At 43.4% G+C, this 17,239-nt stretch overlaps 1 protein-coding gene across 1 annotated transcript; it reads right to left on the bottom strand.

Annotated features, from left to right (window-relative positions):
- Positions 1 to 2,221: 2,221 nt before the first annotated feature.
- Positions 2,222 to 17,040, bottom strand: nlgn3b (neuroligin 3b). The gene is made up of 7 exons (XM_086130861.1): positions 16,631 to 17,040; positions 12,921 to 13,583; positions 10,455 to 10,514; positions 9,700 to 9,849; positions 8,837 to 9,022; positions 5,979 to 6,768; positions 2,222 to 4,161 (listed from the first exon to the last, which is right to left on the bottom strand). Exons 2-7 carry the CDS (start codon positions 13,399 to 13,401, stop codon positions 3,375 to 3,377), a joined length of 2,454 nt encoding a protein of 817 aa, XP_085986987.1. The 5' UTR covers positions 13,402 to 13,583; positions 16,631 to 17,040; the 3' UTR covers positions 2,222 to 3,374.
- Between the last annotated feature and the right edge of the window lie 199 nt (positions 17,041 to 17,239).

Here is a 17,239-nt window from a genome sequence, read left to right as displayed (position 1 = left end):
AATACGCATGCGTTTAGTTCGCGGCCAAGACACTTGGGTTTAATTTCAAAAGAGAAAACGAGTTTGATTTTCTTTCATTTATACGCCGTTGTAATAAAAAGCTAAAGCATGGATTTCATTTGCATCTAAATCAACTTTCAGTACAAGTAGACTTGTCGAACTAAACAGCGATCAGAGGCGTGCACGTGAAAAGGTAGCAAAACAAATCGAAATTCCAGTAATGGACGTTGATGAAGTTGTCTAACAAGGGTGACATTGACAGTCAGGTCCAGCTGCTGCCTGCTTTCCCTCCCTCCCTCATTTGACCCAGTTGATGTCAAAGCTGGGTTCAGTACAAAGGGGCCAGTGTGGAACTGGACACAACACTGTGCTATGCTCCCTTTTTTCGGGGGGGAATAAGATCCTCGTCTAATTTTTCCATGGCCTGCCCTTTGAAGCACATAGCTGAAATCTCTTCCTCTATTTTGACTCTATTTAAACCGGCACACCACTGGTCATTGCTAAAAGAAGACTTTGTGAGGAAGCTCTTATCATCAAGTGTCGGTATTGCACCACCGCAACTTTCGTCGGCGACTGATTTGTTTTCCAACAAAATGGAACTCCTCAATGATAGTTTGGATTGTTTGGCGTGGCTTTACAGTCTGTTGCCTTTTGCGCTAACAGCAATAACATATCGAGTACAGTAATTAGCGTCTGGAAAGGATTAATGGCACTGCCATTATTGAGCTGAATGAGAAGAGTGGATGAGGACTGACACCTCTGAAATCTCTCGGAAAAAAGTGCCTTAGGCAGGAAGAGAACCGAGAAATGTTAATTCACTGAAAGCAGTGGATGAGAACACATACAAGGCCTGTCAGCTTTTGGGACACATGGTTACGTTATTCCTGTTGACATTAAAAAAGAAAAAAAGATTAGGAGCAATCTTCAGTGGCTCGCAGGAGAAATAGAGAGAAATTCCTTAATGTAAGTCTAAATTGGAGGGGGGGGGGACAGATGCTGAATAGGGGGGTGAGCGGCTCACATTATGAATTATCATGTCACTTAAACACTGCCTTCAAGTCATTAGTCAGTGCTTAGATGGATACTGAACGAGCGCATTTGTCATCCTGCTCACAAACGCCATTAGATTGAATCGCCTGCGTCTCGTGGCCACCATCAGCACCATGGACAGCCACAAGCCATGCAAAGGACAATTCTTTTGGGTTATCTGGATTGTATAGACGTGGCATGTGATAAAAATGGTTTTGCACCGGACACGCTGCTGCTATACGTGTGTTTATACAGAGAGAGGCGGTGCTGTAATAATATTTGAGCCTCCGCTTATCTCTGCTGCGGTAATCCGTGCTGGGAAAACAAACAAGCTGCCATGAAACAAACTGGCAAGCATTTTGGAGGGCACGCAAAAAAACCCCCCCAAAAAAAACGCGCGCACCCGGGGGGGGGGCGAGTCAGAAGTGAATTCAGTGGCCGATGACCTCCCGCGGTGGAGTATTTAGTTTTCCGCTTAATGAAACAAGCGCTTGATTTATCCGGTTTTATCTAATCACGCTGTATGGTCTTTCATGCTAACAAGTGGGGAAAGGTCACAAGGGGGATGTTAAGGATTGGCAGCAAAGGAAGACTGGGAATAGGCAGCCCCTAGTGTTAAAATTTACACGAACGTGGCAGAGGAATAGCAATGCAATGCCGCTTGGGTGGTTTCTCAATGACACGTTTACGGTATAAAACAAACATGGCTGTCAATTTAGCTTTAGATTTAAGCGTGTTTGTTCGTATGCCAGTTATTCTCAAGGTGTGGTATGAGGACCACTAGTGCTGTGCTGGCTCTCTCTGTGGAACGTAAAAAGAATCAATGAGTTAAATACAAACACAATTTCAAACAAATCTGTGGAGTTCCGTTGAATTTAAAAACAGCACAGTACATTTGCGGTTGAAGATTTTCTTCTTTCATCTCTCCACTTTGAATGTAACTGATCTGCAATACATTTTAATTGAGTCATTAGGTCAGTACTGTACACTTTTTTCAGTCCTTAACTTTAAATGCAGTGTCTTTGTTCAAATAGGGATATCGTTACGGTGGATAATGCTAAATCTACTTAACACTTGGAAAAACTCAAAAAAAAAAGGGAGCTTACCGGGAATTTCTGGTAAACCTTAAATACTTCGCCTTGATTATTAATTACCATTAAAACCATTCTGGACTCAACAAGACTACCGGTAGTTGGAAAAAAATTGTTTAATAGGTTAAACCACATTATGACTGGTGGCAAGAACTAAAATCTTAAAGTCCATCATGTCCTTCAGAAAACAGACAACCAAGCGTAGAAGTCGGTATGTCCAAGGTCCCAAACCACCAAAAGGATCAGTGACTTGTGGCTTTGATGAAACTACCGGTACATTTTTAAATGCCATAAGTCGCTTTGTAATACGTACACTTACAATGTGATTACAGGTATCTCTTTGAAGAGTTTAGAATATGAATAAAGAAATAGCAATCAAATGTTATTCTGTACAAACAAGCAAAGCCAAAAAGAAGTGAGAGTTTGTTAGAGTACGAAAACACATTTCAAGCCTAAAGTTTTCTCTAGTGAAGCAGAGGTTATATTCGTACAATGTATTAAGCAAAAATAACTCAAGACTTAAAAACTTGAAAGGAAAAAAGGAGCAAGGATACTCAAATATACTACGATAAATTACACAACACTACATACTGTATGCAAAACATTTCTTTTGATAAGAATGCCTAATTTACATTTTTATTTTTTTGTAGCTGAGACACCTCCTCACCAACCTAACTAATGTATGAAGGTGCGTTAGTAGAAATTGTCAGGTATTTTGGAGACACTCATACGGATCTGGATCGGAGTCCATTTTCAATTGAATTACGTTAAGCTGCTGGAAACGAACGGCGGTAAAAATACATCTTCATAAGAAGCAATGAGAAATATGTATAAAATATCAATAATAGCAATACTGTACTGCTGTTTTCTGCTTCTTCAACATCTCATCTCCATCTGCGATGAGTTGTGACGCCCCAAAGCTCCATGAGATCAAAATCGATACTAAGAAAGAGCTTCCCCATACAAATCCAACTGTAAAAACGTGATTGTTAGTTCTTTCAAGGAAAATGTTTGGGAAATTCCCAAAAAGGCGTGGTGTAAAAATGACAATTTTTTGTTGATTTCTTTGTTTCTTTTGCGTGCCATTGCGGAAAAACGAGCGTGAAAATGACAGCTCTTAAGACTTCCTGTTATGACAGAGCAAAGGCAGAAAGCTGGAGCTTGCTTGGAAAGAAAAAAATTATCTAAACATCCTAAATACAGCTTTACATGGACGTGTCTTGAAGCGTACCGCAGGTCTGGACTGCGGCCAAGTTATACACGTGTGGTGGAGTGAGTGCTGGGCAGGCCTGCGGAGCTGTAGCCGGCGGGGAAGGTGCTGTACGGACTCATGTTGGAGAGACCCATCAGCGAGTTGGGGATCATGGTGATGTTGTTGGGCGTCATCAGCGGGATGTCGTCGGGAGAGCGGCGCTGGTTTAGGGTGTAGTCCATGGTGGGAGACACGTGAATGGGATTGTGGAGGGCCTCGCACTGGTTCCTGGACAGGGTCTCGTCCACGGTGGCGGCGTGGCTCACGTTGCCTTTGCTGTCGCGTTGAGGACTGGGCTGCTGCGAGGTTTCCTGCCGACTGCGTTTGTCTTTGCGGTAGTAGAGAGCGGCGAAGGCCAGAACGTTGAGGAAGAGCAGAGAAGCCCCCACGGCGATGGTGACGCTGAGTTCTGTGGAGTAATCTCTGGGGTTGGGCATGATCAGAGGACCCATTTCTCTCCCGCCTTCATCGCCGTTGAGGCCCGTGGACACGGGGGGTCGGCCGGTGCCTCCGGATCGCTTGCCGGCGGATTGGGTGGGATCCAGCGGTGTGACTTTGGTGGTGGTGGAGGAGTAATGGAACATGTCGTGGAGGTTGTAGAGATGGGGCACGAGGTGCTTCCAAAAGGCCACCTTGGTGGCGCGGTAGTGATCACGGATGCGAGGCTTGAGGCCAATGTGCAGGTAGAGCTGGTCGTAGGGGTCATACTTGGACCAGGCCACCTCCTCAAAGCGGTTGGCTTTGGTGTGGATGAACTTTGTATCCTGCGGTACGGGTTTGTTGGGATCCCTGAGGAAAAGAAATATTGGCACAAAGTCAACAAAAGTGAGCAAATACAGCGTGTAATTTTATATCTAAGAAATGAGGGAACCTTCAAGTCGAACCAAAATCTAGGAAAAATATGCCTCAAAAGATAAAACAAGACTCTACAGTGTCATCATGAGTGACAGTAAAAAATAATGAGAGTGACTATTTAATAATAATAAATTCTAAAATAAAAAATGATTAATCTCCAGTGACTAGGCCGACATTTTACTTAACGCCTGGCCCAAAAGGATCATGACTCTATATTTATGGCCAAACGTATTAAACATACCGGTACATATAAATGAGGTGGTTAATCCATCGTGGATCGGGATAGACCCCCGTTGTTCCCTTGACAAAATTAAGTCTTGATCGTACCAAGACATTCTGCACAAATGAATTCTTTTCCACTTTGTTGGAAGTGTTTGGGCGGGGGGCGGGGGCATTTCCCATTTCGGCTTTGGGAAAATCCTCCAAATGATTTATCATTGCATTTGTACCTTGTTACATTGAAGGTGTGCGGTCACTGTTAAAGGGTGGTTAATGAAGATTTTTAAGAGTTTAATGGAAGCAAATCAACATGGTGGACTTTTGGAAAATGATTTGCCTCTGCAATTATAAAACATTATACGTTAATTATAACCTTATAATAATCTTTTTGTTTCAGTGCAATGTATGACCTCGCTTAAGGACAAAAAGGCAGACATACTCATTAGAGGCTACAGTCAGACCTCGGTTTTCGACCATAATCAGTTCCAGAAAGCTGTTCGAAAACCGATTTTGTTCGAAAACTGAAACCACGCTTTTTTAAAAAAAACAATCACAATGGAACGCTACACGAGGAAGCGTCACTTCCTCGTGTAAGGAAGGCGAAAGGAGTCAAGTGGCGCATTCAAGTGTGGTCAGTTTGGTCGAGAACCCATTTTCGGTCGTAATCCGAGGCATAAAAAACTCGAAATCTTTGGTGGAAAACCGATTTGGTTGAGAACAGAGACGTTCGAAAACCGAGGTTTGACTGTATTTGACTTGTCTCCACCACATGCATTTATGAAATTATATCCCCTACTAAAAATGTTTCACATTTTTTTCCCCTTTGACATGATATTGAAGATACTGGGGCCCCATAAATCACAATCGAAGTGCTTTTTGCATATCCATTTTGATCTTGCGGGATCAGTGTTGGCATAATCAAAACAAGCAGAAAGTGGCAAAGTAGGATCAGGATTGTGTAACATCACCGCCTCTACTCAAGGGCTCAGCATTCCCTTGATGCTTCACACCTACACATTAGCCTACCTGCTCTATTTGCTTAAGTATGTGAATGGTAAATGCATTACATCACTCCAATCGAATTCGGATGGATTGACACACACACACACACACACTCACATACTGTCGTATCGGATGTGATACGTATTGATCAAATCAATCGAGAAGGATATTTGATTTCTCGCGTTAAAATAATTGACAGTAATTGACGTCAAATGTTGCGGCACCACCGAGCCACATTTCATGTGCTGGTGCTTGGGAACCGACAAGAAAAAAAAGGGAACTAAGGCTGCAAGAAATGACAGTGAGAGTTAAGACTGGGCTTAATTGGGCACACTATTTCCTGGCCAATGCTACAGTCTTTTAATCAGGGTGATGAAGTAGCGCGAGTTAAAAAGGTCGAAAGTCTGCAAATAAATAAAGAGGTGCACATTCGAAATCAGACAATTCAGAAGCCCTCGGAGTCTGAAGTGAAATTGCGGCGAGCTGACTTTTGCTGTTGAGACAAATGAAGGCCTTTTGCTGTGACTCACCCGCTCTTGGCAAAATTGGTCCAATACGTCATAACCACGGCGCTGAGCATGATGTCATTCCTGGAGAAGTTGCAGGGAAACAGGTCAGTCGGGCCGACCATGGGGATGCCGAAGACGTAGGGCACCTCGTCGCCGTGCGCCGAGTCCGACCACACGGGCTTCATGAGGCTCTGGCAGTGGTGGTAGAAGGCATAGAAGTAGGTTGGCGAGCCGTAGCGGGCGTGCAGGTCGGCCGTCACCACCGAGGGTTCCACCCATTGGTGGTCCGTGAAGAGAGCCACCAGAGTCTTCCGCCTGGTTTCCGGATTGTCCTTATCGGCCCAGTCTGTGTACATGAACTTAATTGTCTCCCTCAGCGTGTCCTTCCCTTCCGGGTAGCCATACAAACTGTCCACAAAGTCGGATACGACAAAGTCAAAGTCGCTTCCGGACACGCCGTCCTCCAAGTCCATCACGTTCTCCACAAAACGCAGACCCTCACCCTGATTGACACCGAGCATGATGTCATAGTTGAGGAACTCGCCTTGCTCCATCAGGATCTCGGGGTCGTCGGGGATGACGTCTCCATCGATTACCGGCCCGAAAGCCACGCGGTACTGGGCGGGCTGGATGTCTTGCTCCACCAGCTCCTTTGCGGTCCTCTTCTGCAGGCAGGAGACCATGTCCACGGTGTCCAGCACATTGCAGCCCACCCTCTCCGCCAGCATGCGAGCGTACTTGACCGGCTGGTAGTTGACAGCCCAGCTGGAGAGCGCGGAACCGCTTTGTATGATGGCTCTATGGAATAAACCTGGGGGACGCGGAATTCCGAAGAAAAAGACACAAGGGATGCCAAAGGAACAGCGATTAGCGCTTTCAATCTAATCTGTATGCGCCGCATTATCATTTGACACAAACTGTAAGGACACGGTGTCCTGACTGATTTAAAGTAATTGGTATTCGCCGTTAGCGTCTACATGAAAGGCTTGGAACTGAACAAAATATAATTACACTCCCTGTCATGAACATTGAATATTAGTCTGGAATACCGCACAGCTGAGCCTCGCTGATTGGAAGCTGCAAGTAGAAATGAATTGATAAAGAGATAAACGATCGCCCCGTCATGTTCATTTTAATGATGTAAATAATAATACATCACTCTTTCGATCCCCCGTGTTTGAGTCATGCGCTGTCACCGTTGTGGGCAGTAATGATCAGTTGGCAAAGTTGTTTCAAGCGCCGCCGTGGCGACTTTCCCCTTCATCGGTTATTCACAGATGTACCGTGGCATCAAAAATCTTTTGATTGTGTGCCTCGAACAAGATGCCCGCTGCGCGACGAGAGAGAATTCCGTCTTGATATTTATAAATACAGAGGCTGCTTAGTTGAATTTTTACATGCAGAGCCAAGCCTCCATCCGGGAGGTCCGAATTTGGCACCTAAATATGACCGGCGATCGGGAACAAGTCACAAAAGCCTTGCTAAGGTGCGGTCACACGAGTCGTTGGAAGAACACCGCCGGCAACGCCGCCGTTTTTTTCTCTCTGCTCCCGTCATCTATTTACATTTTTTTTTTTTGGGCCACTGGCTATCATGCATGCTTCAAAGCGCTTCGGCGGCCCGTGTGCGTCTGCTGCAGTCCAACTAGGGCATCAAATGGAAACCTCACAAAGCACAGTTGCACTTGCCGCAGCCTCCGTGGACGGCATTGATGAAAACACCATTCCGGACCCTCTTGTGATTCTGGTCTGCTTCAACGCGAGGAAATGCAGCTCCCAGGAGGCAACAAGTACTGAAATACACTACTTTGATTCGATCGAGCAGATTTGAATAAGTGCGCACCGAATATTTTAAAGCTACTTATTATCATAATCTGAGATCACCTATCATTTTCCTGTGGCTGCGCCGGTGATTTCCTACGCTTAGCAACAAGACTAAAGCCATAACGCTGAATATTATCGAGATCTAAAATGAGCTGGCTGTGATTACAGCAGCACTTGTACTGTTTAGGAGAGGCTTTGAGATTTCAAAAAGCTTTGAAATTCTAATCAATATAACTCATATAGCTCAGATGGGGAAACTGACTGTTCGTCAGAAATACTAGCCACATACTACAACGTCCCATCAGAGCTAATTTCATCCCAATGCTATTTCGCACACACTCGAGGGAATATTTAAAAGGCAGTGGCATGCGGTCAGGGCCTTGAAGACCTTCTCTGCTGGCTTAGAGACTATCAGAAGCACAGACCTTCATTTACAATTTAGATGGAACAGTGCTAATTTATTTCCAACAGTCTACGAATAGCAAGGGTATTAGTCAATACCCCGTGGCATTCGGCAGGGGAGGGGAAGCTTTGTTTTTAGCATTGAGCTCACGTTTTCCCAATACTTCTTCACCCAATGCGTTCGGACGACGCGTGTTAAGACGTTTGAATGACTTTACAAACTTTTTCGAACAACATAGCCCGGTCATAAATATTTACCCCACATTGGCAATTTCATGCCACACATAGTTGTATTGTGTTTTTGTCTGTTTTGCTACGCGACAATAGTGGTATTAAGAGAGGGATTAGATCACTTGAGTCCCCAACGGAGGCCCACGTCCCAAAATGCACCGCCCACCGCTGTTCAAAGGTATCTGTGGATGATATGCTGTGATGTATTAACAAGCATTAAAGCTCTTAAATAAATATCGCTTGACTGCCGGATTTGAATTAGCGCTAAAAAAAGAAATGAAGTGAAGTCGGTAGCGTCAATAACTGGACCATCACTCGACAGATATCAACATCATTCATGTCCATGAATGTTATTTTTAAAATAGTATTTTGTTTTAAATTTGATACAGTATTCCAAATCTATTGTAAAAGGGCATCGTCTACCTTCTGAGTGGTGGGATAGTGTCAGTAGGCTCACGCAGGAAGCTCCGATTCCAGATCCAAAAACGGTGATACGACCCGGGTCCCCTCCAAAGTAGTTGATGTTCTTACTGATCCAACGTAGGGCTTGGATCTGATCGAGGAGTCCATAATTTCCTTTTGCGGCCTGGTCTCCAGTACTAAGGAAGCCTGGACACAGAAGGAGGCAACCAGTCATAGGCAGTGGGGCCATCCAAAGGAAATGAGAGCATTTCTCCTCTGGTACAAATACAGAATGTTGTGCCTTGATCATTGTAGTCAGCTACACAATAGTTGTCGAAGGCCGCTACTGCATCAGGGGGTGCCCACCAAATCTGAACGTTGTCTTTGCAGAGTGACTTCATCAATTTTGACGTGCATGAATAAATAAATCCTTTTACCGGGCTTGTCCCTTTGAATTCACAAAACCACACAGAGGTTTGCCAGTGCTGAGAATTGATCCTGTTCCATACTTATTCCCTGGTCCGGTTGTGCAACAACTCATCGCTTCTGAATGCTAAACAGGAGGACACAGAATTCTCTCGACCTTGTGAGTTCTTGGGAATACCTCAATGGTTAGTCTTACAAACGTGTACCAATTAAACACATCCGTCTGGGGGGGGGGGGGGGGGGGTGTCACACATGTGAAACAATGTGCATACAAACAATTACATGCGTTGTAATTGCTCTGAAGACATTTGTATGCTAATCGATTTGGAAGTTTTTTTTTAACCCCTTTACATTTTTCTTGGGCGATTTAAGTGGAACTTAATTTGCAATGCCTTCTCCCTCTAAACAAACTAATTGGCCATATGAAACAACATTTGAAGGTTAAATGTTTTCATCACCTAATATTCCAATTCTGTAGTTGAGCGTGACAACAACAACGTTCCCATAGCTGGCCAGCACGCTGCCATCCATCATGTTCCCGGTGCCTTCCATATAGGAGCCTCCGTGGATGTACACCATCACAGGTCGAGCTTCCGAGTCCCTTATATCTGCAATGTCAACACACACACACACATACAAACAAACACACACGATGAAGCACACAAAAGTGCAAGCAACGGTAATGCAAAATAAGATTAACAGAGCCTCATTAAAACCCGTGTTACAGCTGTATGAGGAATGGTTACAGACTGAAAAGAGAAGGTGCTTCGAAGCAAGCCGACGTGGCAGATTTATGGTTTGGAAGCTGCGATGACAATTAAAAAAAACCCGAGAAAAAAAAGCATAGTAAATGCACTCGAAGGATGAGGATGAATTAAATTCTCTGCAGCTTCTACAGTAATTATAGCGTTCTAACATATATGGGCACTGATGTTATTTACAGGGTGCGGAGCTCTGTGGTAGCCGATAGTGGCCACTCTCCAGCCACATTCATATCAAGGGGAAGATATTGATAAATGTGATACTGTGGTGCAGATACTTACTCTACGTAAACATGCAACTCAACTAAACATTTTGTCAACATTCACAAAGCCACACTGCCGTTAATGTGGTGCGTAGAGCACATCAGAGCAAATCAGCAGGTATTATTTGAACCCAAGAGGCAAAGAAATAAAAGATGAGACATCCAAGAGAAAGAAAACAACAAAAATACCTTCTGATATATGAGTCTCAGCGTGAGAAAAAGATGCCCCCTTTTTCTTGTGTTGGCTCCCTGTAATTCATACAAAGACAAAACAAAAAACAAACAAAAAAAAAGGAATTTAGATGCTGTTTTCATTCAGCGCTTTGCTACTTATTCGATATACGGTCCAGTCAAGCAAACAGAATGGAGACAAAAAAAAATTAAAAATCCTTATTGGCACAAAGGCCATGCGCCCTTTTCTCTGTAAATTTCCACACAAAATGAGATGCTATAATTATATAAACTCCAGTGATGTATATACATGTTTGCTATGTTAATTCCGGTTTAAATAATGGGAAGGAAGTGAGCATGCGGGTCGGTGTGAGGGAGTGAAAATTTGCATGGCGCATTGTGTGTGAAAAAGCATGCATACATGAACGTTACATGCTCTCCTAGCCACAATACAAGGTAAACATTCTCACGAGTTTCAAAAAGAGCTGCCTCAAAGATTCTGCATTTCCGAACGCAGTTTGATTAACATGAGCAGAGAGATGCTAATTATTGTGGTTGGAAGTAGTTTGCAGTCATGTGTCCGAGTGTTATTTATGCTGCTTGATTCCCAACCACCGTGGCTGTCAATCAGACAACTCTGATACTTTTGCGGGGGATGAGGAAAAAAAAAAAAGGCAAATAATCTTGTCACACCTGAGGGCATTTTAAGCATACCATAAATACAAATGAGGTGGCGGTATGTGGTGTGTTTTGTTGAAACGTCGTATTCCAAATATGCTTTGGAGTGTTTTCATTAAGTCGTTTATAGGTGAGGAGACCTTTAGCCAGCGCTCAGACTGGAGGCCTCATTAAATGTGGGATGCACCATTTTGGATGGCTACCTGTCAAACAGGCTGTTTGTGTGCTGTTGCTAGGCTACTGTAGCTCAGCCGCACGAAGAGAGCCATCTTCCATCAGCCAAATGGAGGGAACGCTGGCTTTTTTTTTTTTGTATTGTTAGACACAAACTGAAGCAGCTCGAATTAGCCACGGATGTTTGGAAACACTATAATATCCATCCAGCCATCTTCTATCCCCATTAAGGTCGGCTTACTGATTTGTAGGTGCACAGTAGATGTGCAAAATGTTCCCACACTGCCTTATTTCACATCTCCCACTACAGTCACTGCTAAACCGGGACAGACTCGGCAACAGACAAAAGTTGACTTTTTGTACCTCACTAATTGCCTCCCAAAAGACATGCTGTCAGAACAACGATGGTGTTCCAGAAAATACAAAAAAAAAAAAATTGAATCTAAGGTACGGGTAAATGCAAGTTTTAGAGGAAAAACCCTGGGTAAAGTTCCTTCTTATTTTTCTTTCCAAGGTGATTTAAAGTGGCAGCCACAACACCTGCACAGTCTAATTTGATTCCAATAGAAGAGCTGCGTCAAAACATTTCCCGCCACATTGGATGCATGTGATTTTTGCATATGTCGCACACAATGCTTGTGCTAACTGCAGTATATTATTATAAAACAATTCAATTTGAACATGCATATTCAATTTTCAGGATCATATTGAACATTGTTGCCGGTGCCCCAGCAATTGCTGTCCACCCTTTCCTGGTGTTAATCCCTCTTTTGGAAATAATCTGATGTTTCAAGTGAAATTATAACCAGCATTTTTTTCCTTTCTTCAGTGGAGGCTGAAACAATGGATAGTTGCAAAATACAAAATATATTAATTCTTAATTTCATAAGATTAGTCAAAAATGCCCACGCTGTCAGAAAGCTCACATATTTTTCTCTCTGTACATTGTTTGCTTCCAATTACTTTCCAAAATGTGAAAAATTGAACCAACGTGCTCAACGTCTACTCAACACGGAATTCAATGGACAGTCAACTGTTTAGGGCGTGAGATGAGGTTTCAAAGGCACCTTATGATGACACTGCCTCTGTTATCTTTGTAAATGCTGATTTTATGATAAAGCTCTTGCATCGGCTCTACGGAGATTGCGCAAGTAGAAATACTGTTGGAGAATGCCCACTAGGCATTATTGTAGTCATCCATCTTTGTAAAGGCAGACATTTTGAACTCCTGTATTGGATTTCCTCAGACTGTGCAACTGGTCATAATATTGTTGCCGGTGAGTATTTGCTTCGGCTCATTGAAAATTCTGCGCAGTTTAATCAGACGAATACCTGAACCTTACCTCACCTCAGGAATGTTTCACTCAACGTTTCCTAGAGGGAAAGTATTCATAAATTTAAGTGTATTCATGTTTCCTAATGCTTCTTGGGGCTCCATGCAAATGCTTGCCATGGGCAAAATACATTTCCAGTTCGAATGAGTTTCATGATTTGATCAATCGAAAGTACCAATGACCTGGTAGGACAATGATGACATGGCTTTGGCGGTGCGCACGTCCAAGAGCACACGATGACATCAAAGCCCCACGAGCTGTGATCAATGGACGTCATTCGGCACGTCCGCCCACTCACCTTCCTCTGTCGGAGCGTAGATGTTGAGATATAAACAGTCCTCGCTCTGATCCTGGATGTATGAGGCGACCGTGTCCAGGTTGTAGGTGAACCAAATAGGCATCATTATCTCTGGCACAGTGCTGTGGATGTTCTGAGGGCACACGGGCATGAAGTGGGTGGCATTCTTGATACCCGACCAAGCGGATGGCTGATCCGGGGGCATGAAACGCTTGTCTCCCACTGGCGGGGCGGCGTAGGGCACCCCTAGATACTGGTCGACGGGCCTGAGCACCTCGCTGGGCACGGGGACCCTGAGGCCTCGCAGCTTCCCGAACTGGGTGGTCACTGTGGGGTAGAACTTTTGGCTTGTGGCCTTGGTAAATGACCAGCAGGAGCATAATATCCACCATAGCAGAGCACAGTGGGTAATGGTTACCGACCCTTGCTGGTGTAGCAGGTGCGCAGGCAGCAGATGGTCTTTAAACGTAGCCAGCCACATGGTTTGTATCCTCGCACAACACGGATGCACACTGTAGTGTCGGCTCAGGCCCCTTCGCACTGAACTTGTCACGCAGACATCACTCAGGCGGCCTTCAGATCAGATGCTTATCAAATCCAAACACACCTCGGGCTGGCATGGACCATTGCCTCTTCTCATTTTCGTCGCAAAGCAACACGGATCTGAAAAGACAATATAATTCGACTAAACTAGAGTGAAGTCCTGAATATGTCTCCAAAGCGTCAAAAATTCAAAGGTGTGGGAAGACAAAAGGATTTAAGATATGATGTCAGTAAATCCCCGCAAACTTGTCAATCACCGCATGCGATTCAAAATCGCCTTTTAGGAAAAATATTTTCTGAAGAACATATATACAGTATAGAAATGAATATGCATAAAATGGTGAATACTGATGTCTATTTTTTTTTTTTTAGTGGAGGCGGAATGGTAACGGGCCATCTGTTTAATGTTGGAATGATGCAGTGGAAGCATATCGATAAAAAGAAAGGTGTGAAGCAACACTTCTCTTATGTAAAAGAACATTTAAAGAGACGGAAGATTAAAAACAGCTTCGTTTGAGAGGAGCACCTCTTCTTTGTGTCTTAACATTTAAATCAAAGTCACCTAATCTGAAAAATCACCTGAGAAAATGATTTTGCTTCACATCCAAGCCACCTTGTTAGAAGCACGCTCCAAAAAAAGCATGATGTGAAGTGTTGAGAAATTCCTGAACAAGCAAGTGTGATGAGCGAACTGAAACACTGACTTTCCTTCCCAAAGCCAAATAATGTTAGCTTCATGAAAAAGGCTTGATGGAGGCTGGCAAAACAGAAGACTATTGGAAAGTATTTGAGTTTAAATGCGTCCGTAAAAACTATAAAACTCAATTTTCTTGATCCACCGTAGGAGAATTTTAACAGGGGTTGGAGGAAAAACTCCTTCTGAGTTTCATATTGATCAAAAATCATTCTGCCTGAAGAAGCCGCGTCATAATGGTGAACGGTCCGTGGGAGAAAAAAAAATAGCTCGACTTTTACGGTCGTTCTCTCGACCCCAAACTAGTTTAGATGGAATCAAACACACTTCATTTTGCTTTAAGATGCAATGAACCAATTCCATAAATTAGCTCTTAAAACTCATTCACTCCCAAAGACGTTTTTAAACGTCTTTTCAGACTTGGTCCAGAGTTGGCTGGTACTGAATGAGTTAATTGATGAAGTGATGATTGCACTCGGCATTTCTGGAAAACACAACATGCATGTTTTCGAGTCACGTGGTTTCCTAACAAAGCCTGCCTTTCGCTTGCTTCTACTGTGTTTGGTCAACGACGATGACGAACCACTTCGATAAACAAAACATATACACTAAGACAACAAAGAGAAAACAATGTTCTTCCTTTTAAATAACATTTTCATCCCCCACCCCCTCCTTTTTAAAACCCGTATGAGGATACGGGTTTTAAAGTTATTGTAGTGAGGCTATATTGCTCATCATTATATTCACACAGGCTTGTCAATGAGCACGGAAAAAAAAACAAGCTTGTTAACCTAATCAAATTTATTGACGAGTTTTGCCTCGAGCATTGTGAAAGCCCGCTGCTGGGAAGCAGCTCATTTTCCAACTGCTAAACCTATTTAAGATTAAAACGAGAGACAATTTGTGCCTCCCAAAAGGAGGAACTAATTAGCCAAAGACAAGCACGCTACTTCCTCTCGCTGTTTACAAATAATGCGATGCAGCACATAACTTTTTATAATGCTCGTCAATTTGTTGGTTGCGCAGAATGCGACATAAGTGTAATCACAGAGGTTCAATGGAGGCATTACTGTTCCTCTCTGCCTGGGGGCCGATTTTGTCTGCATTAATTAAGATGTATGATCAGAGTCCATGGCACTCAAAAAAAAAAGGCTTTCTCCGTGCAAGAAATTGGAATAAGATTTTTTTTTTAAATTGCAGATGAGGGAAATTTCCTTGCTTGACGTTTGACGCTAAAACACGAGGATATCATTAGAATGTTAAAAAAAAAAACTCCTGAAATGGAGCAGAAGCCCGCAGCAGTAGGCACCGCCAATCAGACTTGGTTATTTGTTTTCAGCTCGATCAAAAGAGATAATATGAATTGTTAAAATGAGCAGCATTTGCTTTTGAATTATACATGCCGCTGCTTCAAAAGATTTTTTTTCTATTTAACATCTTGCAGCAATGTTAAATTAGCTTTACACCTGATGCAGGGTATTGTATCAAATATCGGCTTCAAGCTTGTAGTCTGTGATTGGACACAAGTTGGCTCATACCAACTAAGCTGTATTATAAACTCGAGCGATTTGAATGTACACTTTTTGAAGAGATACCGAATGTCAAAAGGTGAAATGTTTATTTGCCTATAACTCAGCAAATGGGCATTACACTAAATAAAGGTTCCAAAATGTAAACCTCACATAACAATTTATTGCAGCAGGCCACAGATGTTTTATGCATCACAGCGGTGGCGAGACGAGAACACTTGAGACCCTTGGGTTTACTGGGACCATACCAGTATAAATCAGAGTATAGGGCAGACGTGATCCCATTTAAAAGAGGTTTTACAATGATTGTAATAATCATATTTTACTCGCTACCGTGAGAAACTCCACATCTACACCGTTGACAGACACACAAATCAACACCTATTTGACACCAATAAAAATAAAAAAATGTGAGAACATCATATTGATTGGAATCTGGTATAACTTGGAGGTGTTGTGGAAGGAAATAAATGCATTTAAGAAACACTATAATGTCAAATAAGAGCGCCGGGCTCCCAATGCCCTTGTAATTTGACATGTGCATGTCCAAACCGATTTAGTGGACTCCTCCAATGCCCCCTGGATTAGCAGTGCAATGATAAGAATGGAGAATTGATGCAGAGGACGATACCTGGGGTAGCAAATGCAGCTCCATGTGATCATCTGTCCGTTTTTTAATTAATGCAATGATCTGGCTCCATAGAAGGAAAACAAGCCACAGCCCAGATATGATGGGAACACATTATGGCAAGCTCGTTAAAATCCAGGTCTCCAACGGTGTCTTAATATATGCAGGATGAGAACATATGACCGGGCAACTAATGCCTTATCATTGTATAGCGCTTTACAAAGCCACTAAATGAATGAAGAAAAAAAAAAAAACACTGACATATATGCATGTGATCATTAGGGGTTAAAAACACAGCATCGTGAGGTTAACTCACCTGCTTTAACAGACGCCGTTACGCGCTCCATCTGTGGACGTCCTCCATTGCATTCCCCCCCTCTCGGTTCGGCGTTAAGACAACAATGGGCTGGAATGAACGAGTTCCCGCGCTTCCCTATCGAACACACATCGGATCTTTCCTCACATCACACATCTCCTGCTTTGCACAGTCTGCGCTGCTGGCTCTGCGCGTTCACGACGCCAAGGTCAGGAGCGCCAACGGTTTTAATGGAGCGCCCACTATAGCGATCGCTCTCCACGGCGCCCACTGGCCGCGCGTTGCTAGGCGACCGCCGGGATACGCCAGTGCGTTCGATTCATCCTCAAAACAGCGGAGAAAAATCCCGATTTAGCAACCATTAACTAAACAACAGTCGGATAGCACTCACGCGCGCGCCACTCGCATTACGTTCCACCTCCCTTTTTTGATCACAAATGAGTCTATATTTGGAAGACTCACCCCCTCCCCCCCCCGCCACGCCCCCGCTATGCTTTTTAGCTATAAGGAACAAATGTGAGCGGGAAAAAAAACAAGTCTTCCAACAATTTCCTTGTAAATAAGGAATATGTTTTAAACTAAAATCCACATCTATCCTGTGTCAAAATG

The sequence above is a fragment of the Hippocampus guttulatus genome, chromosome 15 (assembly GCF_054856545.1).
Source record: "Hippocampus guttulatus isolate MCC_2025c chromosome 15, RoL_Hgut_1.0, whole genome shotgun sequence".
Classification (NCBI taxonomy): domain Eukaryota; kingdom Metazoa; phylum Chordata; class Actinopteri; order Syngnathiformes; family Syngnathidae; genus Hippocampus; species Hippocampus guttulatus.
Note: the sequence above shows the minus strand (reverse complement) of the source record. Positions and strands in the feature narration are given on the sequence as shown.

Excerpts from the sequence above, each read along its gene's own strand:
- nlgn3b (XM_086130861.1), bottom strand. The coding sequence starts at position 13,401 with ATGTGGCTGGCTACGTTTAAAGACCATCTGCTGCCTGCGCACCTGCTA. Across the intron at positions 10,515-12,920 it reads CTACGCTCCGACAGAGGAAG|GGAGCCAACACAAGAAAAAG; the intron begins GTGAGTGGGCGG and ends TATGAATTACAG. Across the intron at positions 9,023-9,699 it reads CTACAGAATTGGAATATTAG|GCTTCCTTAGTACTGGAGAC; the intron begins GTGATGAAAACA and ends TTCTGTGTCCAG.